This window comes from Anabrus simplex, chromosome 6, assembly GCF_040414725.1.
Source record: "Anabrus simplex isolate iqAnaSimp1 chromosome 6, ASM4041472v1, whole genome shotgun sequence".
NCBI lineage: Eukaryota > Metazoa > Arthropoda > Insecta > Orthoptera > Tettigoniidae > Anabrus > Anabrus simplex.
Window position 1 is genome coordinate 331,631,085 of NC_090270.1, and position 26,584 is coordinate 331,657,668.

Sequence of the window (26,584 nt, forward strand, 5' to 3'; positions counted from 1 at the left end):
GGAACACTTCACTGCACAGACTGCAAGTCAACTACGCTACACCAGAGTCCGTATACTGGAGTTGATTCCTCCGCGACCAATCACGTGGGGAGACCTGTAGCAACAATCCAATGGGTCTGAAACTTTGATCATTTACATACCTACATGGCATTGTTCCATATCTCAAAAATCAACACAAATGACCAATGCCTTCATGGTGTTGCAATTTCCATTTTCTTAAGTGTAAATTATACACAGAAGAGTTTTCCACCTGTTCAATAGTAAGTTGTATTTACAATGATTTTTGCATTATATGGGACTAGTTTCAACCCTACCAGGGGTCATCATCAGCCATATTAAACATACACAACATTTTGACGAAATCCTAAAACATTTTTCTAAGCAGTAAGAATCTTATGAATATATAATTACAATATGAAGTGTGGTTGTATTAGGCAAGGGCTATGGCCCTCAAAATGTTGCAAATGAAATTGAAATATTACGTGTGACATAGGTGAGCAATAAATAATATAAGTACACTAAACATGCTAAAAAGCCTGGAATAAAAGTACAAATGAGGTGCTCTGTGTTGTAGGTTAAAAATTTCAGTATGATTTTAGACTCATGGAATTCAGTAGGTCCTGGTAATACATAATGGTTGTGGACCGAGTGCTATGGTACTAAGAATGAACACAATGTAAACTGACACATATATAAAAATATACAAGTATATACAATGTATTGCCCCCATTTTTCCCGAGCTGAGCCCAGCCATCGAGCGAGGAATCCCAAGGTGGACCGTTCGATCGTTGGCTATCACTTTCTAGAGGCATTTAAGGGTTTTTAAGGATTGATGACCAAGCAGGATAAAAAGAAATATTAAAACAACACTCTGACATTTATTCACATAAGCCGACAAACAAATAAAATATTCTTGCTAGTTCCTTTTTAATACAACAGAGAACTTTCATAATATTGGATTTCTTCCTCGATTTAGAGTGACACGTTCATATCTCCAGCCTTACTGTGCTGTAATGAAACCAAAGAAGTAATTAGGCCACTTGCCTTTCCAAACCAAACATTTGACTGAAAGAATTAAATAAATTAACATGGAACTTGAAAAAAAAATGATTAACAGCAATTTTGTTAACGAGGGTTTCACAATAAATGTGTTTAAAGCTTTACCAATTTAAAGTAGTCTCAACACGTGGTTTTAAGATGTATTCAACTGAATTTGCCATTTACAGTATTTAATATTGGTCAATGACACCAACATGAACTTCAGTAGAAAATGAAAATTGTTTCCAAAATTCTCAAAATTAATTAATTATTATTCTGGTTATTATTATTATTATTATTATTTTCTTATCATTCAATTAACCTGTTTCATTGTCACACGATCATGTTCTTATTAATTTTCCACTGCATCATTTACCTAATGTTCATCATTAGCATTTTAGGGTAATTATTTTTAATTAATTATTAATGACTTATTTTCACAATGTTTCAAAGCAATCATGCGGCTAATGAATTTTTACCTCTGATCTTTGCATTTCATTTCTATTCAAATTAATCTTAAAGTGTTTCAGATTTTTAGAAATTTACATTACCAACGTGTGAGCTAGTTAAATAAATTTTATTTACAAATCGAGTGCCTTCACAAAGTAACGAGATGATCTTTCCTTTTAAATCTCGCTAATTAAAAAAAAAATTCCTTCCTAGTCTTCCTTGACTTAACTTAATTAAACTTTCCCTTAAGGGCATAAAATTATTTCTTAAGGCGACACACAACGATGAGTGTGATCTGCGTCACAGCGAGTGCGTGACCAGATCAAAATTAAATGAAATCACATGGCACAAGAGAAATATACACATTTACACACACACATTCACACTAGGGAAACATGTTTTTATGTACACTATTTACATCGAATCCTGATTTGGCAAATTTATTCATGATTTTTATTGGTGGTCGGGACGCGTAATGTCTAGCAGAAATAATTCGTGTACTGAAATTCTCCTACATTAATGGTGGCTAGTGATCGAAGTCATGGGTATCACTTGATAGAAACACATTTCACATATCAACGCAAGTTCATCTAATTCATGAAATTATAATGGAAGATTGTAGTAAAATCCATAAGCACTACCATCATTTGGGCTACAGGTTGAATTTACCGCAAGCGTGAGCCTTACTCGTATTATTTTTACTTCCTACTTGTGAAATTCACTCGCAACACGTGCTCCAATAATTATAATCCATCTTGCGCTCCCAATACACAAGAATAAATCAAATATCACCATTAATTCATCAATTGCTCAATTATACAACAAATATCCCTCAGGATAGGCCATATTCCAGACCCTTCATGAACAGAGCACATTCCATCTCACATTTAGGAACTCTACAGTAGTTTTATGGCTCACGAGCATTTACTTCTGTTTTACCCAATCTTTAGTCAATATTATTATTATTTAAGTGATTATTACATCTACTGATCCTCATGGAATATCGTAAAATTAGATGACTTCATCATAAAAACAACAAGTGATCTTAAAAGACACTAGGTTCGACCCTATTCACTCAAAATGTACACGCAAATTCTCCGTCCGGTAACTTTCAATATTACAAGGAAAGTAGATTTATCGTGTGGTCAGTGATTATTAAACATGAAACTCCTTAAGCATGGGAAATCATTCAAAGACAACCTACATGTCTACTCTAATAGATCCAAAATTTCATTCACACGTACCTAGTCTACCACGACACCTTAAGAAGTAGGAAAAATGAAATATTTCTAACTACAGCAAACTAATAGATCTAAGACTTAAGAAGAAAGACCTCTAATTGTACAAAAGGTAAGACAGATAAATTAAATTAAAAAGGTACTCAAGTTTGTGAAGTTCGATTCCCGTCGACAGTCAATTATTTCAGCATACTCCGGCCAGTCTCCTTCCAATTACCAGAGACGCCTTACATTTTTACAGCCCCATGGAGGCTCTGCAACGGGTGTCCCTCGATGAAATTGTGTTGCCGGTGGTTGCGGAATTCTTCATCTTGAGATGTTCAATTCTAAGACGTCTTCCGTAAATTGCTGGTCACAAGCTGTAACTGAGATGACAAAATTAAGTATTTTGCACAACACACGCAGAATATAAACAGCTCGTCTACACTGTCACACTTAACTTGGCTCCTAGGCGTTTTTATTCCACAGAATTCACTAATTATCAGACTAAATTCTGGTAGAACGGGCGTCGACTTGACTTGAAAATTTTCTTTCCACGTGGTCCGGTAACGATGTCTCACACAGCGAAGAATATATTCAGAGAGCTTCAGAATAGGCGCATAAAGAGAGCGATTCACTCGAAGCAAGGCCTTTTATCTAATTAGCCAGGGAGGCGTGTTCTTCAGCGAGAACGGTAATTGGCTGATGATCTCCTTTAATTTGCGCAGACTATTCCAGAAACAAGCTGGGTTGCGCGCGTGCGAAGGCAGTCACGTGGTTTGACCTGGCCTTGGCACAGTCTCGGTGACGTATCTCACCCCTCTGAACGACAAAAAAAACTCGTTCTCAGCTCGCTACTACTTCCCAGATGACATGCTGCAGTTCTAGGCAGACAATAAAATTTTTGCTTTCCACTTGTTAAAATATTCGTAATATCGCCAATTTTAACGGGGACAGTATGAGTAACAAAACGTGTAGCTGATGCTCTCTAGAAGAAGCTTAAGCGGAGAATTTGGTACTTGGTGTATTAAGTAACCAAACCACGTTGATAGGGCTGCAGGGTTGATTGTTGGAATTGTGCAGATTGAATATGAAGTTTTTGAATTCTTCTTGAGAAGAAAGTAGACACTGCGCGTGGCGATATTAATTGGTGGAACTCTCAGTTCATAGTGGGAAACAAACTGGACCTCACGCTGCGGTGTGTGTAGCTTAGCTGATAGTATGCGACACTTCATATTGTAAATTATATATTCATAAGATTCTTACTGCTTAGAAAAATGTTGTAGGATTTCATCAAAATATTGTGTATGTTTAATATGGCTGATGATGACCCTGAGTAGGGTTGAAACTAGTCCCATATAATATAAATAACATTGTAAATACAACTTAGTATTGAATAGGTGGAAAACTCTCCTGTGTATAATTTATGTCTTCATCTATTCATTGTTCTCTGCTTTCCCCTCACAAATTCTTTATCAGAGGTGCCAACTTTGAAGTGGATTATCAGTAATCGCCCTCCGCCCCCGAGAAAAATTTCGAGTCAAATCCAAAGCATGCTCCTTCCTTCTCGATAATGGCACCCCTTTTGCCCTTCCCTCTAGCAATCTATCCAAAAGTATATCATATTACACAATAACATTTGCACGCAACCTGTTGGTTCTGTGATAAAACATTCCTTGTAGCTTGTTTCTCACGAAGCAGCTGCTTTTCAGTGTAGTTTTTCTTGAAGCATCCTTCCGACTGTGATGACATTTTTGTTTTCTGAACCATAAGCGATACCAGTGCAGAAGTGCTTAATGTAGGCCTCACTTCTGTCTCAATCTTTCTGTCAACTGTCAGGTACACTTAACACAGCAAATACAACATTACTGAAGGATTTGTAGTGGAAAAGAGTAGCGCCTGAGCTCCTTCATTCACAATGAATTTTACAACGCTTATGGGTAGCAAAACGGAGTCACGATCGAATAAGTATCGTTGGCAACTCATAAGCATTGAAATAAAGACGATTTAGGAGAAAGCTTCGAAAAGACTTAACATTTTTCCTTTTCTTTTGTTTCCGTCGAAAATTATTTTTTGTGATAATGTCAGCTTTTCCGTAATAATGTCCCCTTTGACCGTAATTCCGTAATCGTGAGGTGAAATCCGTAATAATTACGGACAATCCGTAATAGTTGGCACCTCTGCTTTATACATCTCATTTCTTTTCTTATCTTCTGTTCTGATTGAGCTGAGAGATTTCTTAGAATTCAATGGACTTTGGTTTAAGGTATAAAATATAATTGTGTAGCTTCCAACTCTTGTCTAAAAGTTTCATCTTCAACTGAAATAAATCTCTACGATGATTAATAACCTTCTCATGATCGATTTACTTTGAAACATCTTCTGAGCCTTAAATCGATCGCTTGAATAATTCATACAGTTACTTGCCTGGATGGTTAACCCTCCAACACTCACGCGGACTACATATGTAGCCCAGCCATTTTCTTTTCTGTGTAATAGCCAACAGTGATGGGGGGATGTGGTTTCTAGTACCTGCCTTTCAACTAATGTTATGATGACTTAGTGACCGTTTGCACTTCCAAGGAGTTGGATGTGTGGACAATTTGGTGTTGAAGTTGACACCTGTACCTGCGCCAGTAGTTGTGTTACTATGTCGGCGGCTGGTGCTAGCAAAGAGAATGTTATCTGATAGTGGTTAGAAGAAAATAGTGATGAGAATAGTGCTGTGCATGGTTAGGAAGATTGTGTTATGAAACACGTGTACTATTCTGATACTGAGGAAGTAAATGACAATACCTAAATAGGGAGCTAGGGAGTGTAGACAGATGAAATATGTAGATTTCCAGATGAGAATGTTGAGAAAATTGTTACAACCTGCCCTAATATATAAACTGAAGTGATACAGCATAGACTTGGACGTAAAAGAAATGGAAGGCCTACAGATGAAGTAATTTCTTTCTAATAATGTGTTCAGCTTCCACAGCAAGGCAACAAGGTAGGCCGTGCTATTTGTGAGGTTGGAGTAGATACAGTAGATCAACAAGGAGGAGAATCTGCCCTTGTGTGCAGGGAGTGATTAGATGAATGAGTGACATTTGTTATTTTTTTCTGTGTTTCCCAATAAGCATTATTATATCATAATAAGCTAAATAAAAGATAAAATCAAGACACTGACTAACAAAGTTCTGAGGCTGAAAAAATCTCCCTTTTTTTTTGGGTTTTCATTATAGTTCAGCTCTCATAAGTTATTTTATTCAATATTGTGTTACATATTTCAAGATTCATTGCACAGATAGTCTTCTACAAGATGTTTAGTTCAAAGGGACAGAAAAGGTGTACCCCGGGTACAGTAAACATTTATATGTATTATTATACGTACAGAAATGTTACATTCTTCATGTAATGTTTTAAAATATGTCATAAACTTAGTACTAAAAATATATAAAAGTAATTATGTAAAATGAAACACATGTAAAACCATAACAGAACCACAATTCACCAACATTTTCAGTTGTCCACAAGTGAAGAAATGGAATATGTATTTACATAAGATTCTGGACCTTACTGATAATGTTTATTCTTGATAGGAGTTTGCATGGGATCCCATTTCTGTGTTCAAACCAGAGGTCGAGCCCGATCTTGGAGATGGGGAAGAACGTTTCCTGACTGACGATCCTGTAAAACTTGTCCTGGATGGGAAATTTGCCCATGTACCCCTTATAACTGGTCACACAACATTGGAGTTTGCATGGAAATCACTCGGTGAGTAGTGTGATTTTTTCTTTTTAATTTCTTTGACTAATACAAATTTAGTCAGTATCATTTTCCTCACAATATTGGACTATTTAAAAACCATATGCAGATTATATAAAAGGAAATATTTTGAGGTGTTTTCTGTAAATTTTGTAGGCCTTTGAATGTCTTTGTTAGCTTTCAATTATTATATTATACTACTGATAAATAATTTTTAATTCTCAGGTATTTCTATTTCTTATTTTAATGTATTTCTTTTCTGTTCATCTTTCCAAAATAAAATAAAATATAATGCTTTTATTTAATTGCTTGTTGTATCTTTGTTGTTATATAATCTATGTTACATTTTAATTTCATTGATGTACTACTTTAGGTTGCCATCAGGATATTTCACAATTGTGACGTAGCAAGAGGCCTTGCAGTTTGGGTTAGATACCCAGGCTTTTAAACATTACCACATATTCACGGGGAAAGTGGAAAATTTCATGTTCTGTTTACCGCTGATTTCCGTGCTTCCAATCATTGAAATCACTTGTTGCATATTGGGATGTCCCTCCAAAATGTTTACAAGGAGCACAAAACCAGATCACTGGCTGCAGGAATAAACCTAATATCCATGTTTCATAATGTCTTCACTTCAAACTTTCTTTCAAACAGCGCTTTCATCAGAAATCACTAATTGTCTTGATATATCTGCATAGAATTACACAAAATGTTCTGATTCTGTTTCACTCCACTATCAGCTTGCATTCGGGAAATAGTGAATTCGAACCCCACTCTCAGCAGCCCTGAACATGGTTTCCAGCAGATTCCCATTTTCACATCAGGAAAATTCTGGGATTGTACCTTAATTAAGGCTACAGTTGCTTTCTTCCCACTCCTAGCTCTTTCATATAAATTACAAACATGAAAGTTTCCCAACCTATTCAATACTGTACCCGGATGAGATAGGCCCTAGTTTCATGATTTGATTTTGATATGAGAAATACAGATATATTGGAATATTAAATAAATACAGTGTCAGTTTTGTGTGGGCGGGAGAATTTCCACATGATCGCGACAGTCCGGCGCCACCGTAAGCTTGTCATTAAGGGGAAGAAGGTTTCCTGGTCAAAAGATAAGAGGATTAAAATCTAGAGCTCACAACAACAGAATAATTACTACAAGGAAGTGAAAGAGTATATATTTCGGACCAAGGCCGAGCAAGATGCATCGCCAATACCGAGAATATGACGTACGGGTTTCGTCCACGCCCGAGGCATTTGGTGTGGCCACGTTTCACAGGGAGAGATTTCAAACTAACCAAAGCGGTCCTGACCAATGAGAAAATGTATCGTAGGCCCGCAGATAAACCAACATAAGAAAAACTAAGAGTGAACTCCAGTTAGCTTCTCCGATAACAGTAATTAAATTATTCCAACCACATGATTGAATAGAGGGGATTTTTGTGATATCATTCCCATGTTGATTAATTGTAATCATAATAAATTCAAGTATTGAATTCGTGGAAATGACCCACGCTATCTCGCCATTGGTCGAGATGAGCACGCCATCAGGGACGCCGAGTTAGCGCGCGAAAGGTGGAGGACAGAAATTAAGTGATATTTCCATGATCACCGAACGAAAGGAGTTCAGAATACGACACATGAATGTGTATCGCCAGTGTATTAAGTAGGATAAAGCAAGAGATCCAAATCCACCTGCATATGCCAATTTAGGAAACCAACCCCCCTCTCCAGGAAATGACCGCGGATGACCCCGGGGGGAAACGATATCGTCCATAAAAGTCCAGTAGTGGGGCCTCACATCACTCAGTCCTTACCAGTCACCAGTCGTTATCGGTCACCAGTCGTGTCAGTCGTAATGGAGTAGTTGAGACTCTGACACGTTGACTCTGTAAGTCAGTACCTCGGGACGTATTCGAAGTCAGTTAGAGCTGAAAGTACGTGAATTATTAGGAGAATGAATACGAACAGTGAAATTATCCATAGTACCGAGTGTGTATAATCAGTACAATTGTATGTTGAAATTAATGAATGTCATGTGTTTAAATAATAACTAACTAACGGAACGCCGATAGTACTTTTGGAAGGCAGTGTGCGGAGCCTGAAGTAAACACCTCAAGATAGACGGTGAATAACTATCCGAGAAGGGAATTATAGGAGCTAGGCGATGATCAAGACGGCTTGAAAATAAACCAGGAAGTGCCGGTTGAAGACGCGATACGCGCCGGTTCAAATGAACGACATTTCGTCATAATGTGTCACGACATGTGTTTCGGGCGTATATGAAGAGTATATTGTGCGAGTGTCAGGGGTCTAGGAGCACCTATAAGTGTTTTTTTGTTATTAGTATTGTTGTGTAAAATAGTGTAATAAGGTATTAATCATGGGTAGTCACCCAGAAGTGTTTTATTGTGAAAAATTTGTATTGTGCGACATGATGGACGTGTAAATCACCATGGGGCCGTAAAGCCTATATCTCCTCCGCTACGAGACAATGGAATTCTACATAGGAATGAGTACACAATTTTGATATTTAGGGGATGTTATCGCGACTAAACGGGGTTCAGTGTAAATTAATTATGGTTACTTAACATGGTCCGCTTCCCGAGTCCATGATTTTTATTTTTTTGTTAGACGGACGAACTAATTTATATTAACGTAATAATGGGTTAGATTAATTAATTTGAGTAATTGTTTGTTGTATATAATGTAAATATGGGATATATTTCTTTCAATTAATGCATGCTGTTTGTAATACTTTGAATTAAGTTCATTTCAAGTGTTAAATTCTTTTTTTGTGCTAACCCATTTATTTGAATTTCATTCACTGCGGTGATCATTTGTATTTTAATTAGGAATAATTTCTATCAGACAGCCAGATTATGAAAGAGCCAGAGTATGGAAGATTTGTGTTGCGTACGGAAGGTCATTAAAATACTAATAATAATCATGTTTGTGAGTCGACAAAGGAAAATAAAATAATAATAATAATAATATTTATGCGTTTGCGAGTTAAAGTATATTAATAATAATGACAGTGCTTCGTGAGTTAGCCAGTGCAAATATCATAATCAATGTGGAGATGACATGTAGCGTTAAAGACTTTCATTCGCGTAATCAGTTTGATTTTACGTAAATTTTTGATTTTACGTTTTTGGACTTTATTTTAACCATTAAAAATTTGTTTAAAAGCAATAAAGGCACGTGAATTAGAATGGTCACGATATGTTAAAAGCCTAAAATGATTTGAGCCCATATTTAGAGTTGGAAGTCATGAGGGACGAATATCCGGCGTGAAATAAATTGAGCCGTATTGTTTGTAATGATGAAATAGATGAATCTCAAGGCCTAAGATGATATAAAATACAGATGCCGGTGTTCTTCGTGGTAGAATCCACGCACCGAGGATTATTTTATGAATTAAATGTTTGAAGAGTTCCGATGAAAGGAAATGGACTTCAAATTTGAAGGAATAGTTTAGCAATCGCCGGCATTGGAGGTATTTGCCCAGCCGCGATGTGCCATAGGTTGTGAGATGTGTCTTGGGAGGACAGGTGTCCCCATATAAAATTAACGGCAGTACGAAGTTGAAGGTACGGTCCCGAATACCGTGTTGTCCCGACCAATATAAAGCAGATCTTAGTGGTTCATAACGGGATTTAACATATGTGACTAAATTCTAAAGAGTGGAAATTAAAATATCATCTTTCCATTTTTAATAATAATAATAACAACAATCATACTCCAAGTGAATCTTGTCTTAAATCAAGTGCTTAGTGCCAAGATAAATCGGAATTGTAAAAGGGGTTATGCGTTAAACATATTAAGAGTGAACTACCGTGTAACAGGCGAATTTAAGTTTTTTTAAAAATAATAATAATAATAATAATAAAAACTAAGCTACTTTTTTTTTTTTTGAAGAATAATTTTTTTTATATTTTGGACATAATAATGATGTTGGGAGATGAAATGAAAGATTTGAGATTTTTAACTAATAATAATAATAAATAAAATATTTGAAGAAGGAGAAGAAGAATAACCAATGAAGGTACTTTTTTAAACTTATTTTTTTTTATGAAAATAATAAGAGCGAGAAGTTGAAGTATTATAGAAAGGATGATTACGGGTTACGATAATCACGATTTCCACTACTAATAATAATAATAATAATAATAATAATAATAATAATGAAAAGTTGAAGGAGCAGAAGATAAAGAACTTGCAATAGTAATTTGAGAATAATAATTATGATGAACGGAAATTAAGATATTTAATGGGCGATGATTCATTGTTACGAATATCATAATAATAATAATAATAATAATAATAATAATAATAATAATAATAATAATAATAATAATAATAATAATAATAATAATAATAATAATAAAAACATTTATGAGGAAGCTGATCATTATATTGTGCGGATAAATTAGGAGTAAGAACGACCCTCGTTTGAAACGCCGGCAAGGGTTGGCATATAATCATCCCGGATGACAAATGATAATAATCAAATACCGGATTATAATTGAAATTAATGATAATAATAAAATTAATTGATGGTAGTCAAAGTATATGCTAATGATCAGACAGAGAATGGTAATGATATTATTTGATAATCATAGGAGGGTATGCTAGGGACAGTCATCCTGTGTCGAACTGCTCCGAACCACATGTTGGGTTTTCACGGGGAGATAGCGGTAGATACGTAAATAACCCACGGACGGCACATGTTTGCAGGGTCAGAGCAGAGTAATGAACCTTTCCGTACGTCTTGTCGTATTGACAAGTGTAAATATTAAAGTAGCTTTTGAGTTAATGAACTCTACCTGGTGTGTTTGTGAATCTGGAAATAATAGGCTAGAGTTTGTCCGTATTATAAATTCCCGTTTTTTTTCGAGGCGATAACATTTTCTACGGTGGGTGTCCGGCTCACCAGAATGTACATACCGGAAGTGTCTCATGTCCAAACGGAACGAGGAGACGACAGTAAAAAGTTACTGTCGTGCCTTCGTTTCCGACAGAAGATCTCCAGCGGTGAAACGTCCAATCATACGGATGTGAATTCGATCCCCAGTAACCAATTGGGACGAATTCACCAGACGTTTTACACTACCAGAGTAGTGAGGTAAAATCCAAGTATTATGTCATTTATTTTTCAGGATTAAAGTGTCACAATGTAAATTTGTCATCATGTGTAGTATGCAAAATAAGTGAATAAATTGCTCCTCATTGCAATTTCAATAGGAAACAGCTTCCATATCTTTTCATTGTAGTTAGTCCAGTATGCCCATGGAATTTAAGTTGTCACTTCCCAGTCCTATTGTGGAGTCAGAATTTTGTATTCATGAATGAGTCGTCCCCCGTAACCTTAAATTTTCATGCCCCGTTCATCCCTGTGTTCATTTGATGCGCCGATATATATATTTTTTTGATATAAAATTTTTTTATTCGTTTTTCGAACTGATCACCCCTGAGATAAATGCTAGTCTGGGACTCAGGAGGTGGGCGGGTGCAATACATATATTTACAATGCATGTATTTACATTACATGGGACTAGTTTCAACCCTACTCAGGGTTATCATCAGCCATATTTAAACATACACAATATTTGACAAAATCTTAAAACATGTCTCTAAGCAGTAAGAACATTATGAAACAAATATATAATTAACACTATGATGTGTGGTTGAATGAGGCGAAGTGCTATGGTGTTCAAAATGTTGCAAATAAAAGTGAAATATTACGAGTGACAATAGGTGAGCAATATAATACAAGTACATGTTAAAAAGTCTGGGTATGAAAGTACAAATGAGATGCTCTATGTTGTAGATCAACTTAAAATTTTAGACACATGGTGTTTCAGATAGAATTGATGTTTGTGATGTTTTCATGTTAGGTAGGGCCTCATCCTCACAGATGCACAGGTCGCCTATACGGCATCAAATAAAAAGACCTGCACCAGGCCTTTCCAGAGGCCACATGCCATTATTATTATTCCCTGCTCATTCAGTACTGTACTTCCATTTCACTGACAAGAATGTACATAATAAATAAAATGGTGGCTATGGAGTTGCACACTTTTTCCGTATTGATCAATGTGTATTGTCAACTCTTAGAGATCCTTACCAACACATCATGGACCCAGGAACTCAATGATGACTTTGAAAGAGTGGGCCCGATCATATTCGGATACGAACGAGGCACTCAGAAATCCCGCCAGGTCAGCCGGGAGCTCCGCAAGTTCTATTTCAACAACCAACCAATCAGCAATGCTACTGAAGAGGAACTTGGAAAAGTAAGTTTAGACCTATACGCTGGTCAATCCCTTTATTTTATTAAGGCCAAAACCTCTTTTTTTTATACATCTATTTCGATTTCTTAAAATACATGGAATGGGCTTCGCGTCCATACTGTGTGAGTGATATCAAAATTTATGTGGATGATTTTATAAAAAAATGTTGTCAGAAGTAGCTTGAAGTGTAAGTGGAATTATTTTCTGTGGATAGAATCCTAACCTACAATATGTATGTGAGATTTCTGAAATAAGAACCACGTCCCTGTGGTTCATATTCTATGTAAAACTGGACTTCCCGTGGTTATGTTTACATATCAACAGTCGTGTAAAGCTACACGCTTGCTGGCTTTGAACGTATATAGAATACAGTATATCATTGCACAAAAAGATTTCATTATTGAAACATTTAATATAATGAACGCTAAAAGATCGGAAACTTTGCTGTCTCGTTGACTTAGAAGCAAGATGCACTATGAATCGTAAACAACTTCAAATACCTTGGCTTAACCCTACAGATGACTACATGTTCCTACAGATTACACATAAGAGAAAAAGAACAACAGCAGCAATAAAAGTGATATATGACATCAAGCTTCTCAATAGATTATCTCTGAAGACTGATATTGCTATATTTGCTGCTAAAATAATTCCTATCTTGACTTACAGAATACAGATTATTTGGGATAAGCTAACAATAAATGATCTTAGGATGCTAGGCATGCTTCCTAAAGACAACCCTTGGCGTTTCTAGATATACACGATCGAGATTAGTAAACGAACTTGCTGTACAAACTTTCCTCATTGAAATGCTCAGCCTTAAGCTACATTTACCCTCTACAGATAGTTGGAAGAGGCTACTGTAGGGAAGGGAAGAGAAGAAAACCAAGATCTGGACAGAATTCTACTCTACAGAGGCCATGGTGGACAAGTCATGGGCGGATACAAATCAAGAGGTGCAAAACTTCGTGACCTCAATGGCAGGACATGGACACCACCACAGGGCTACCAAGTTAAAATCCTTCCACGACCCAGGTGACAAATGCGAGTGTGAACTCTGTGATAATCTCTGTGAATGCTACCACGTTGTGAACTGCAGAAAAACTGCCCAAGTCTATAACAGAGTTCTGTACGAACACAAAGTGAACCTTTCAATATCACACAGTGATTCTCTCTAATCAATGCACAATTTGTGTGCTTTATTACTATTATTATCTAATATCCCTTTGCACATACACTTCCTGACACAAAACGTGATTGGCTGTAAATTTGTAAGTCCCTTGGTACAAGAAGAACAAACGGGAAGGAACACATTACAGTATCTGTAATATTTATGTGGAGAGAAGCAGGAGATGGAGTTGTATTTATTTTGATCACTTAGCGAATTAGTATAAAATTAAATAATGATAATACAAGTGCATAAATCCAAAACAAATCAAATACAAAACTTTCAGCACAGACATATACTGTTTTATTTTTCCATCTAAAATCTTTAGGCTCCAGTCACCAAATAGTCAGGTGTTGGCTTCATCAGAATAACATGGTTCTTCTTCTTTTCCTACCGCTTTCCCCACACCTGTTTTACAGCCGGATGCCCTTCCTGACACCAACCCTATATGGAGGGATAGAATTACTATTATGTCTTTCTGTGATGGTTGGTAGTGTGGTATGTTGTCAGAATATGAAGAATTAATCAAAAGCAATTAAAATCCCTGACCCAGCCAGCAATCGAGCCCAGGACACTCTGAACCAAACAGCAGTACACTGACCATTCAGCCAACGAGTCGGATATCAGAATAACATGATTACGTAAATATATTAATAAAGACAACCGAAATATATCAGAGCAAATAAGCAATAAGATTGTTTTAGTGCTCTGTTCTGATTAAACAGTTTCTTGTCATCTCCGTGTAGAGTGGCATGCTGTGTTGCAATATCTTGTTGTCTTGTTTACTTTAGAAGTTGGATGGTGGTATTATTAGCATTGTGTCAAAAGTCGTTATAATGTGGAGACCGAGGTATGTTGAACGTAGGTGGGATGAAATGAAGATGATAACATGAAGCTGATAACATTGTGGACAGTTATTGATTGGTTAAGTTCTTGATATTCTAATACTAGATTTGTCACTGGAGGCATGAGATAATTAGCCATAGAGATTTTCATGACTAGTTAATACACAAAGATTTATCTACATTTCTACAGTTTTAGAACAAACTTTCTGGGCTGAGTGGCTCAGACGGTTGAGGTGCCCTTCTGACCCTAACTTGGCAGGTTCGATCCTGGCTCAGTACAGTGGTATTTGGAGGTGCTCAAATATATCAGCCTCGTATCGGTAGATTTACTGGCACGTAAAAGAACTCCTGCAGGACTAAATTCCCGCACCTTGGCGTCTCCGAAAACCGTAAAAGTGTAATTAGTGGGATGTAAAGCAAATAACATTATTATTATTAGAACAAACTTAAATGATAGCATGTGCTGCAAATTTTCTTAACCGTGTAGAGTGGCATGCTGTGTTGCAATATCTTGTTGTCTTGTTTACTTTAGAAGTTGGATGGTGGTATTATTAGCATTGTGTCAAAAGTCGTTATAATGTGGAGACCGAGGTATGTTGAACGTAGGTGGGATGAAATGAAGATGATAACATGAAGCTGATAACATTGTGGACAGTTATTGATTGGTTAAGTTCTTGATTACTAATGTAACGGACCTACTCAAAGTTTACTGGTGACTTGTGTATTGGACAAATGCATATTAAAGAATTGGCAAATCAGTGAAATTACTGTAAATTGTGATTCCCTTATGGAAACTTTCTAAAAAATGTTATTTGTCATTTTTTATTTTTTTAATGCCCAACTAAGGAGCGCATTTGAACTTATTAGCACTGTTTGTTTTTTCTTCTTCTCTTCCCAATATCTTTTGTTTTTTCTTCTTCTTCTTCCTTTCCCAATATCTCTTCATCCTCCTGCTGTATTCCTTTTTATGTTGTTCAGTCCATCCTGTATTTAGTTGGGACAGCTTAAAAGAAAATTTATGTTTGTGAATTAAGGTTCTGAATTTTATTCTATCTTAAGTGGTTTCTTCATTAATGCCAATTTCATGTAGGTCTTCACTGATTTCATTTAGCCAATTATTGTGATTTTCCATTGATAAGGGTAAGTTTAAAATTTTCTTTGTGAGCTTGTTATTATCCATTCTAATATATTGTAAGTGACCATTAAAATTGTAATTGTAATTATAATCACCATTTCCTGATGGTATCTGTGATTTTTTCTGTAACTTGATAGATTTCATGTGATTTCTTTTTCATCCAAATTCCATTTTTGCATTTTGGCCCTAAGATTTTTCTCAGGATTTTCCTTTCTTGTTCTTCGATCATCTTTATTTGAGATTTTTTTTGAAATATTCTCTGTTTTGCCTTATTTTTTGTGTGGAGTCACAATATATATATATTTTTTAATTTGTTTTACATTGCCCTGACACAGATATGACTTCCTTCTTAACAAAAAATCAAAACAATAACATTCAAAAAGTTAAAAGCTCTTTGAGAACTATTCCCTTTGCCATGCATATTTTCCACATACTTGAACTAATTGTCATAAATACTTCCAGACAGTGTGTATCAGAACTATATCGACAAAAATCAGGAATGCTCTTTGTGTTATGTTAAGAACGATGGTGCAATTGGATTGACAAAGAAAATTTTTCTTTTTGACAAATGAAGTTACATTTTACTTCTGGGCGCGCAATTCAAGTTGACGAACTCGCCGCATTTGCTATGCCAGACCACAAGCCGCTGCCGTGCTTCAAGGAAGAGAAGGGCAGGAGACAGAGATAATGTTCTGCGTATGCACAAGTTTCCTCGTTCAACTCGCACAGGGTTGTCCTTGACTCTTACAGGCAACATCCACTGTTCCTTTATTAAACGGCCAGAACTGCACACATAGTACAAGAACACACAGTAATTAGGACACCCTTGTCACTCAAGGAATGCTTTCGTCTGTTGGTCGCAGTAACGTTCTTTATTATTTAACATGCCTGAAGATGCCACACTGCTGCCCCACAATTGTGTATTCCTTCACTCACAACACTGTAAATGGAATGAAATACCGAACAAAGGAAACAATATGCTCCCTCCTACTTCGATGCACAGTTCACAGTAACTTTTGGACTCTATTCAGGATGTGTGGTGTGTTGTGAATGACCTGCAAAGCTGCCTTCATTCTTGGTACACCGAGCTCGATAGCTGCAGTCACTTAAGTGCGGCCAGCATCCAGTATTCGGGAGAGAGTAGGTTCGAACCCCACTGTTGGCAGCCCTGAAAATGGTTTTCCGTGGTTTCCCATTTTCACACCAGGCAAATGCTGGGGCTGTACCTTAATTAAGGCCACGGCCGCTTCCTTCCCACTCCTAGCCCTTCCCTGTCCCATCATCGCCATAAGATCTATCTGTGTGGTACAAGTTCATCTTTGGTTTCTACAGGATTCACATAGTAGTTAATTTGTGCAGAACAAACTGCACATTGCATACTGGAGCTGGGAAGCGACTATGCAAAATGAGCAGGAAACCTGTGCATTCATACCGAGCATTACCTGTCTCCCACTTCCCACTTCCCCTCCCTTCCCTTCTCTCCTCTGATGTGCATTGGCTTGCTCTCTGGCATAACAAACATGGCAATTTTGCCCAGAAGTAACAAAGTAACCTCATTTTCTCTAAAAGAAATATTTTCCCTGCCAATTCTTAACATAACACAAAGAACAACCCTGATATTTTTGTCAATATCATTCTGGTACTCCCTGTATATTAATGATTACACTAAATTTTCATAAACTTTTTGTTTTCTTTTCTTTTTAGTTGTATGCAGATTCCATCATTAATTTCGGACAATATCGAGCAGCCAAGCTGATTTCAAGAAAAAGCAGAGCTCCTGTATACTTCTATAAATTTTCTTACCCAGGAAAATGGAGTTACATATACTGGCCACCTGGAACCAACGACACATACGGTAAGTTATTACAGTTATGAATATGACTTGAGGTAGGCCTACAGTGTTTTGTTAAATTCAACAACAGAAATACATAATTAAAACTTTATTTTGGCATGAACATTGCAGTTAAGGGTAAAAGTGATTAGGACCTTAGGTAATTTTTTGTAATTTATCTTTGATAGTTGCTTTACGTCGCACCGACAAAGATAGCTCTTACGGTGACGATGGGACAGGGAAGGAAGTGGCCGTGGCCTTAATTAAGGTACAGCCCCAGCATTTGCCTAGTGTGAAAATGGGAAACCACGAAAAACCATTTTCAGGGTTGCCGACAGTGGGGTTTGAACCTACTATCTCCCGAATACTGGATACTGGCCGCGCTTAAGCGACTGCAGCTATCGAGCTTGGTGTGATTTATCTTAAAGGGAAGTGACAGGTTGAGAGAAAATGCAGAAAAAAAAAGAAAAGAGAGGAGAAAAATCATTAATTCCTCCCTTAGTATTAGTTTAATCAAAATAATGTGTTGTACCAAGTAAATGTAGAAACACGTACACTGAAAGAGAGAGAGAAGTCAGTAAACTTCAAGTGTGTGGAATGAAATTTCTACAAACTATCCTCGAAAAACATGCAACAGCCACGTTAGAAACGATAACATCAGCATGGAACTGAAAGTGGACACTATCAAAGAGAAGTTAAGGACATCAAGACTAACATGCTATAGACATGTAAAGTGAATGCCTGGCACAAGAACTCCACGTGCACCTAGAAAGAAGAGCTGAAGGAAGAAGGCCAGTGGGAAGATCTAGGAAGAGATGGCTATACCAGCTGAGAGAGGATGTGGAGAGAAGAGGACGGACCTGTTACTTAATGGTGTAAGAGGAGCCATTTATGGACAGAAACAGTGGTGAAGACTCATTCAGCACTACCCTACTCGCCATGCTGCTGCTGCTGATGATAACCCCCTGTCGGTGGGGGAGGCAGATGAAGAATACGCCCACGGTATCCCCTGCCTGTGTGAGGAACACCACGAGTCTGGGTGCTGCCTGTGGTTAGTACCATCGTGTGTATCCCACCGAGGCAGGGGTGCAGGCACTCAGCTCATGGGCTAATGTCCATGTAAGAAAAGGTGCTGTACGTTGCTCTGGAATGTGTCGGTTCCCCTGTGTTCAGAATGGGTCTGCGTTAACCTATGAGTAGTACCACTATATGAAGAATACCACCAGTTTATGTTGCCTTGATTAGTACCACTATGTGAGGAACAACACAGGTTTGGCTGTTGCCTGTGATTAGTCCCACTATGTGAGGAACACCATGGGTCTGCGTTGCTTGCGATTGGTCCCCTTATGTGAGGAATACCATGGGTCTGCGTTGCCTGCAAGTGGTACCATGGTGTGTGATGTAACATCATTCTGGATTACCTGTGATTAGTACCACTATAGGAGAAACATCATAGTTCTGCTTTACCAGTGGCTAGTACTCTGATGGGGGACCGGTGACCTGTATTTTGGATTCCTTTTACAACAAGCATCATCTCAGAAAAGAAGGCATTCCAAATTGGATTCACTGACTGTTTTGGATTTATGGTGTTTTTTTGTCATCATTCGTTTTATATTTTAGTTAGTGAATACATTTTGTTTTAATTAACGTTTCATTTCATTGCACCTTGTACCATTAGGGACCGATGACCTAGCTGTTAGGCCCCTTTAAACAACAAACATCAAGTAAATGTCACTTCCTATCACTTATCTGCTGTATGTTTCATTTCATACGACAAATAACGATCATTCCAATCGTCACATACAATCATATCCAGCAAAGAATGCCAAAAGGTAGGTAGGTAGGTAGGTGTGTGTGTGTTTGTGGTTTTTTTTTTACAGTGTGTTATTGCTGAGCTGATGTGTTTAGTAACCTGTTCATTTTGCTAATACTGCTCCTAAGAGCTTGCTGAGTGGAGCTAGAAGATTTGATTGATTGATTGGTTGATTGATTGATTGATTGATTGATTGATTGATTGATTGATTGATTGATTGATTGATTGATTGATTGATTGATTGATTGATTGTTTGTTTGTTTGTTTGTTTGTTTGTTTGTTTGTTTGTTTGTTTGTTTGTTTGTCTGTCTGTCTGAAAAGTTGGCAGTAAGGAGAAAATCAGCTCAACTACTGAAAGCTGAACATTCTGTGTTGTCAGTGGAGATATACCTTGGAATGACATTATTATACAAATAAACTTGAGAGAAATTTTTAAAAGTAGGAGAGATCATGAGATGAAGATAAAATTGTAATTCAGTAAGACAAATTGGAGCAAATACTTATCACAATCGAGCACTGAACACGCAGATTTGTTAACACATCACAAATTAATATTTTACATTAGAACCAGAGGAAAGACAGAATGAGAACAGGGGAGAGGCCAGTTGGGAGACCAAGAAATCAATGGATAGACACAGTGAAATTGGAGGTCAGCAAAAGAAATGCCAAGTGGAGGACATAGAAGAACAGAAACTATACTTTTACAGGAAGAAGTGGTGAGCGCTTGTACACCACACCCAGAAACTGGAGTTGGAAAATAATGATGAAGACTAAAATCAGGAAATGTTTATTAAAAAGCTCTTTGTTATGATATTTTAATATGTCTATTCCTATCTCTGTTTCAGGTGTCGTCCACCACGATGACTTAATCTACCTGATCTATAATTCAGTATATTTCCCAATGATGACTTCTCAGGATAAGGAATACCAAATGATGAAGACAATGACCAAGATGTGGACGGACTTCATGAAAGAAGGGTAAGTAAACCACGGCAACACTCCAGAACGCTACTGAAAGGGGAGAGTAGACTATAAAATCCTCCATCCCATAGATTGGAAAGTGGTTAGAAAGGTTCTGGATTTGTCTAGTTTCTGAATTCCAAGTCCTGAGATCACTACTTGGATGAATCGTCCTAGCTACAGAAGCATCTGATTTCATCGCGTTAGCCATCTTGGTAGCTAGGCACTAGGGGAGCTATGAAATAAAGGAACCTTCACCAACACCTCCATTTAACTAAAGATGTCTGCTTGAGTTACAGGCGAAAGCGGAACAATTACAATTTCCAGTGAACAACAAAACTCCAGACTCATATTTTAATTCTAATACACTTAGCATTCACATCTTTCAATAACAATTAGCAGTGAAATATATCCTTAAATAACACACTGATAAATGTTTCTGTTTGAAGACTGCTGTTTAAGTCATAGTTATGTTGTTGTACAATTTTAGGAGTTAATGACAATCCATATATATTTATTTTTCTATGTGTTCAATGTCGCATTAGTTCATGAAGGTTTTAGGTGTTGATGCGACGGGCAAGAACCACTGTACAGAAGGGAGCTTTCATGGGCTTAATTAAGGTTTATCTTTGGGAAACCACTCAAAACTATGTTGAAGACAAGTGACGATGAAGTTCATCATTCCTAGGTGTGCTATTTCCGTGCACTTACTCCAGTGGCGACGCGTGATGTTTTAAAAAGTATTACCACACTCCTTCTGAGACTATATCTCTCTAAATCAGGGCCTCTCAGGATGCATGCGCGTGGTGCATGCACTGTGCACGGTGCAAAAGACGACTTCGCTTGGTTGACCAGAGTGCAGCCCCCCACTCCTCTCTCCCTACACCTGTCTCCCCGTTCGGCCTGTCTCCGCGTTCCTCACCTTCACTGCTGTTTCTCCCCCACTGCGAAATGTTTACGTGTGGTGAGCGGAGACGCACAGTTGTATGGGACAAGGTTACCAGTGTTATTAAAAAAAAAAAAAAAAAAAGTGAATTAGAAATACACATACATGTTTGAGAGGAATGTAAACATAATTTTTAAGAAATGCAGAACCCGTAACCAAAATGAAAATGCTACAGTACTGGAACAAACCTCATTTGTGGATATAGAATGCTCTTCTTCAAGCTGTTTCAGCTTCTTTAATTCTTTCTCTCTGACGTCTCCTATGATTTCACAATATTTTTCCGAATGTAGTCTGTTGTAGTGTCTTTCAATAGACGATTTTCTTACGCACGTAATTATCGTCCCATAGATTAAGCATTTGGCGTTATTGTCACGACAAACAAACAAAAAAAAAAAAAATACGGAAGTTCCCAGTTCGATTGAAATGGACTTTCGGAAGTCTTTGCTTTCTTCGAAACAGGTTGCTCCATTATTATGTTGTTGTCGTGCGCTTATCTATTTCACTGGTAAACACGTCGTCTACCACCAAACGCTTCGTCGCTCTCAGCACACTACACCATCCGAGTCAAGCCGAGTTGAGGCGAAGCGTACCGATGCACAGTGCACAGAGCCTATGCACCGTGCTCTGCACGCGTGAGAGTTTGGGCGTTTGAGAGGCCCTGCTCTAAATCATCCACACCGTCTTTATTCCAAGCATTCTTTTCTGATGAAAATAGAAGTAGAACCCCATTTATCCCAAATAAAGGGGGCGGAGCCACTTTGGTTGAGCGTTTTTTCAGATGACACATGGTAAATATTTTCGGAAGTTAAATGTAAAAAGAAATGCATAAACTCTGTTTAACAAAGGTGCATACTGTATATTAACATTAAATCTTTACATAATGTCACTCATTGTGATTTTCTTCTGAATTTTCTTGGTGCAGCTATGTCGCACCACCGTTTAATCAACAATACATCAGCTGGTGTAGGTTCGTTGTTTTGATCAACAAAGCGCAAAGCAATCTGAAATAATGAAACAATTTCTTTTTCAATGGGGTAAAGAAAGCATTGGAACTACAGTATAAAACCACAAGGCCAGTGGAACGACCTCGGGTGAAAGAAAAATATGAATGGAGAAGGGTCGCTGGACTTCCCTGGTTTCCTAACAGAAGCTGCAGTATATTCCGAGCAGTAAATAAGATGAAACTCCCACAACTCAAGCAACGTTAACCACAGTCTACATAATCTTCATGATGTATAACAACAATAATAATAATAATAATAATAATAATAATAATAATAATAATAATAATAATAATAATAATAATAATAATAATAATAATAATAATAATAATGCAGTAGGAGTAGTAGTAATTCCTGCTTGTTTAAGAAAAAATGCATCATGAAACGAACTAGATGGTGAGAAAAAACTGTTTTGTTTTGTGCTACACGTGCATTCTGGTATAAATCATGATATAAAAATAGGGTTTGTATATTACTTCTCAGCAAGAAAATTACTAATATCTGCGGCTAAGAATGAGAGGGTAAAAACAAAATATTAAAATACAATTTTGCCAGAGCATTTTGGTTAAGCTGGGTTTTGGTTTACCGAAGTTCGGTTAAGCGGGGTTTTACTGTACATGGCCAAGATCTATGTACCACGAGTCATGAAAATATTGTACTGTTCTTTTTGATTCCTTGGCTAAATTTTTAAGAGAGGACTTGGGTCTACCTTTTCTCAATTATGTTTTTCTTTTCTTCAAATGTTCTTAATGAATTATGGCATGTTCATTAAGCTTTCTACTAAACTTGAATATTCTGGGCCTGCCAACTCACTTATTTTCGAGGTGGAAGTGACAGCACTCATTTTAATGTTTAATACGTTGTGCAGTCCTATAGGCTATCCTTATCTGGCATAAACTCACACTTTAACAAGAAAAGTATGATCGTATCATAATAGAAAACAATAACAATAATATAACAATTCACTGTTGAGCATGGCGGAAAGAACGAACAGAACAACTCAGCACTGACATTATAAGCTACAGTAACGTTTCCACTTGCCATTGTGGTAACACGACAAGAGAACGTAGCCGGATACATCTCAGTGTCGAGGGGAGAGGGGCCTTGCTTGGCGCAGGCACAGTAATACTTGCCTAGCTGTTAGAAGAAATTCAAAGCGTAACCACTGCATGGAGTTGCTAACAGCCTCTCGCTCATCTTTGACGGTAACGATTTACTGCAATAGAGTTTTCACGGCATGTCCAAGCGAAGAAACAAGAATATTAAATAATAGTATTAAAGAATATTTGATTTTTATATTTTCAAACTGTTACCAGTGGTAACAATGGATAACAGCACAGTTCGCCACTGACTTACTCTTTTATCATTTACTGCACATTACTCCAGTGTTGATATACTTTTGTTATATTCTTTGATTGGCACCAAAAGAAGTTATTCAATTTACCAACTGACAGTTCTTTTTCCCTTCAAAGTACTCTTCTCTGCAATCTGTACGCTGCTACCAATATTTCCTAATGTTTGAGAAGCAGCCCGAGTAAGCTATGTATAATTATTATGTCTCTTAGCTTATCTGCAGTAGCTTTCCAGGTAACTTCAATATCCTTAACCCGATTTCTTTTCAGCATCCCTTCCTCAATATAATTCTCAGAGTGATTTCTTCCTCTTCCTTCAGTTGTACAGAATTTCATATTTTAGGAGACGGGCAGGTATAAATTATGTGTTGTTCAGTTTAAATGGCTTCTATTACCCCTAAGGTGGTCATAGTAAAAGAAGCATTCTGACAGTTCTTAAAGGGTGCTCGTTTACTCTCTGCCTGGGTGGGAATAAGGAAGTAGGAGATATGGTTGCCATGGAAACATGGACGAGCCTACTGCAGTTGCCATGGTGATAAGTGGCTGACTCGTGTTGTTTGGAGTTGCCAAACCTCCCACTTCTGAGTTACGTACAACAGAACACAGCGGTCTGAACGAACAAACAAGTGGGTCTGAAGTGAGGAGAAGGAGAAAGGAATGTGCAATGCTCCTCCCTCCAGCCCTGTCTGTAAAAACGCATCTTGTAATATGACGGGTATAGGTCTTTGTTGGCATAATATAGGGGCTGTCCTGTATAAACAGAAGACTGATAGGATATAATCTTCATGGTTTTGATCCGTATTGAATTGTGATCACAATAGTAATTATTAAATTAATGTTGGATGGTCCACCTTTTTCAATACTACAGTATATTATGCAACGTTATTGAATTACATTACTAAATTAGGGGCTAGTTTTGGCCTTGGCTGGCCATCTTCAGCCTTAATGTAATACAACTAATAACTAAACAAATGTAAAAACACACAATTTACAGGAAAACTAATGTACAAATACACAATTAACATTAAAATCTGGGATGAACTAAGTGTAAAATCTGAAAAATAAATTAGGCTCTAAATTCTTAGCATCTGGAATATGTTCATCATCCAGATTCTTTCTTGTATTGATATTCATATAACTGTTAGTTCCATCACTGCTAATCATTACAATTTCAATTGCAAAACAGGAACTGTGTCAGCTGGTGGTTATTTACAGTGGCATCCAGTGTCTTGCATACTGCTAATACCAATCAATTAGATTTAGTGATTGATGATCTGACTACAGAATCAACATTTACTAGTTCCAAAACTAGTCCCTAGTTTAGTAATGTAATTCACTAACATTGCATAATATAGTATTGAAAAAGGTGGACCATACGACATTAATTTAATAATATTTATCAAATCAAATCAAAAATTTTTTTTTTCAAATCAAAATTTCTTTATTTGCAAATGAGGTGTCTACCTCGGTGGCAAATGGTACACTAAAATACATTATTGTCAAGCACTAAATTTTAAATTAACAAGAGACAAAGAAAATTTTCCTAGAATACAATGTTATACAATTTACGCTAATAATTTGTTCTATTTGTTTATTGTAAACAGAAGACTCTCATTAGTTTTAGATCTTGATCAAAGAAAATACCAGTTGGTGAGTGTGTAGTGTTAGTTATTGCTCCATTGAAGAGAGATAGGGCAGCAAATTTTATTAGAACAAGAGGTGTTAAAATGGAGAATCTAGGTTTAACTTCCTATACAAATCCCCATCTCTCCTGTTGGTTTTACCAACAGGTACACAACTGAGAACAACCAAGGAAATGTATAATACTTCAATGTGTTTTTAATACTGTATGAAACTAAACAAAGGATTTCTCTCTTGACTCAGGAATCCTACTCCCAGACGTTCTCCTGTAAAATGGAAGCCCTACACAGCACGCAACCTCAATTACCTGGACATCGGTACTACACTGAGCATGAAGAGAGGACTCTATCAAGAGAGAATGTCAGAATGGGAGAAACTGTTCCCATTACCTGGGATTAATCCTATCAAAAGGGGATAAAACAATGTGAATTTCACATATATTGATAAACAAGGACATGCCTTGAATTACTAAGTATTAGACTATGCCATTTCTCCAATAAAAGAAAAATTATCTCCTTATTTTTTCTAAGAAAAACTGGATCCGATGAATAAATTTGCACTTACAATCAGTGTCAAGTGAAACTTATGAAATAACGTTAGTTACTATATGAGTTTTAACTGTAAAACAGTCTGATATTTAAAGCTGAATATATATCTTGGATATAAACACAGTAATAACTCAAAATTGTTGAAATATTATGTTCCTATAAGAGAACACTGTGTATTAGTTTTATCCCTAAACTTACTATCAAATATTTTAAAAATTAAAGTCATAATAAATTTATTTTTCTATTATGATTGTTATTTTATTGGTATTAATAGTTCTGTAAACATTATCATATCCTGCAATGTTTGTGTAACCTCCCTCAATTGTTACAAAGACAAGCAACATGACTTACGGAAAATACCATGCCAACTCATATTGACCCTTCATGCATGAACTTACTGCAAGTGAAGTACTGTATCTTGTTTATTCTGGGCAGAATAGTGTTACTGATGTGAATTCCAATTCCCATATAAATTTTAAGAGGCTTCTTGTTTAGATGTATAGAAATACGTTTTTATCAAACAAACATAATGAAGAGTAATGATTGAGATTTAATTTTTGTTCAAATGTTTCAGTTCCTCTCTCA

General features: G+C 36.8%; 1 protein-coding gene across 1 annotated transcript in view; it reads left to right on the top strand.

Moving 5' to 3' along the window:
- Positions 1-26,235, top strand: part of LOC136876539 (juvenile hormone esterase) — an 85,976-nt gene extending 59,741 nt beyond the window's left edge. The window contains exons 6-10 of the mRNA XM_067150578.2: positions 6,293-6,467; positions 12,584-12,762; positions 17,612-17,762; positions 20,397-20,529; positions 25,695-26,235. Of these exons, the coding sequence (XP_067006679.2) occupies positions 6,293-6,467; positions 12,584-12,762; positions 17,612-17,762; positions 20,397-20,529; positions 25,695-25,869 (813 nt within the window). The 3' untranslated portion in view covers positions 25,870-26,235. The remainder of the gene's footprint in view (positions 1-6,292; positions 6,468-12,583; positions 12,763-17,611; positions 17,763-20,396; positions 20,530-25,694) is intronic.
- Positions 26,236-26,584: the final 349 nt, after the last annotated feature.